The sequence below is a fragment of the Austrofundulus limnaeus genome, unplaced genomic scaffold (genome assembly GCF_001266775.1).
Source record: "Austrofundulus limnaeus strain Quisiro unplaced genomic scaffold, Austrofundulus_limnaeus-1.0 Scaffold81, whole genome shotgun sequence".
Taxonomy (NCBI): domain Eukaryota; kingdom Metazoa; phylum Chordata; class Actinopteri; order Cyprinodontiformes; family Rivulidae; genus Austrofundulus; species Austrofundulus limnaeus.
The window spans coordinates 685,779-687,186 of record NW_013952483.1 but is presented as its reverse complement, the minus strand read 5'-3'; the positions used below and the strand labels follow the sequence as shown (position 1 = coordinate 687,186).

The window sequence follows — 1,408 nt, the reverse complement described above, 5'->3', positions numbered from 1 at the left end:
CATCATCATCATCATCATCATCATCATCGTCATCATCATCATCATAATCATAATAATAATAAAAACATCATAAGAAGGACATATTGTAGAGCTAATGAAAAAAGAGGGACGGTTTTGCTTTCTTTTTTTTTCTTTCAAATTTTAATGCAACAGTTTTTGGCCGGTCTTGGGACTTCACAGTTGAAGTGAGGTACAGAATGTCAAAGGTATTTTTAAAGGTTAATGAAAATCTTTTGTATGCTAATGAAGAAAGAGTTCATTTTATGCAAATTAGCCAAAAGGTCAGACTCCATCTGTGGTATTTATATTATATTTTGAAAATATGACACGGTGCGTGATTATCTGTTCTGTCTTTCTGTCATGCTTAAATTTAGAAACACGAYGCCCAGTTCACAGGAATCCAGCTGGTTGGCATGTTACGTGGCATCGCCTCGGGCATGAAGTACCTGTCAGACATGGGYTACGTTCACCGAGACCTGGCAGCTCGGAACATTCTGGTCAACAGCAATCTGGTATGCAAAGTCTCAGACTTTGGCTTGTCCCGGGTTTTGGAGGATGACCCAGAGGCTGCTTACACCACAAGGGTAAGCTGTAACAGAAAAAAAAAACAAATAAAATACAATGATGACAACATGAATAAATGTGTTGGGAAAAGTTCTGGGGAACATTAATCATTTTTATATTAGGAACACAGTAATATTAAATATTATGCCAACTGTGTATAATGCCAAAGAATAAGGCGGTGAACACATAGCTAAATTGCACTGAGTGGTGAAAAGAGTTGGAAAAGCCTGTCATTTCTAAAGAGACATGCACTGATAAGATTTTTAAGAGACATTTCTGCTTCTTTTTTTAAAATCTGGCATCTTCTAAACATACTTTAATAAGATTCTTTAATTTTGCTTTTGTGCCAGGGATGAACATTGAGAATTAACTAAATTTACCGTCATGTGTTAAAGATTTTCTTAAACACCTTACAAAATAGTTGAGGACTTTTCTAGCAACTTCATGTTAAACAGGAGTGTTCTAAAAAAACACATTTATTGTAAAATCCTATACTTATTCTGCCACTGTGATAATAAAATGACCTGATCATGTGTGACTGTACGCTAAGGTAGGTTTAAATGAAAAATAGGAGCGGTATTGTCACTTATTTTACTTGTGCAACAAATTTTCATGTCACAAAATGAAACATAACATGTTTCATTCTGGATATGCATTTGTCTTTTTCTTTGCTTTGTGTCTGAGTGTGTGGTCATTTTCATCACAAGGTCCTGTGGTTTGAAACATGCATGCAAAGCTATTAAAGGAGGGTGTAATTTGCTGGCTGAGAACTGTTTTCCAAATGAACAGACTGTGTGGGACTTCTGTTTCTACCAGAAATACATCAAATGACATAATATATATA

The 1,408-nt window shown here is 35.3% G+C and overlaps 1 protein-coding gene across 1 annotated transcript in view; it reads left to right on the top strand.

The window, feature by feature from the left end:
- epha3 (eph receptor A3) overlaps nt 1-1,408 on the top strand; it is a gene marked incomplete in the record, with an annotated part of 93,976 nt that overhangs the window by 76,048 nt on the left and 16,520 nt on the right. The window contains 1 exon segment of the mRNA XM_014011503.1: nt 375-584. Coding sequence (XP_013866957.1) covers nt 375-584 — 210 coding nt within the window.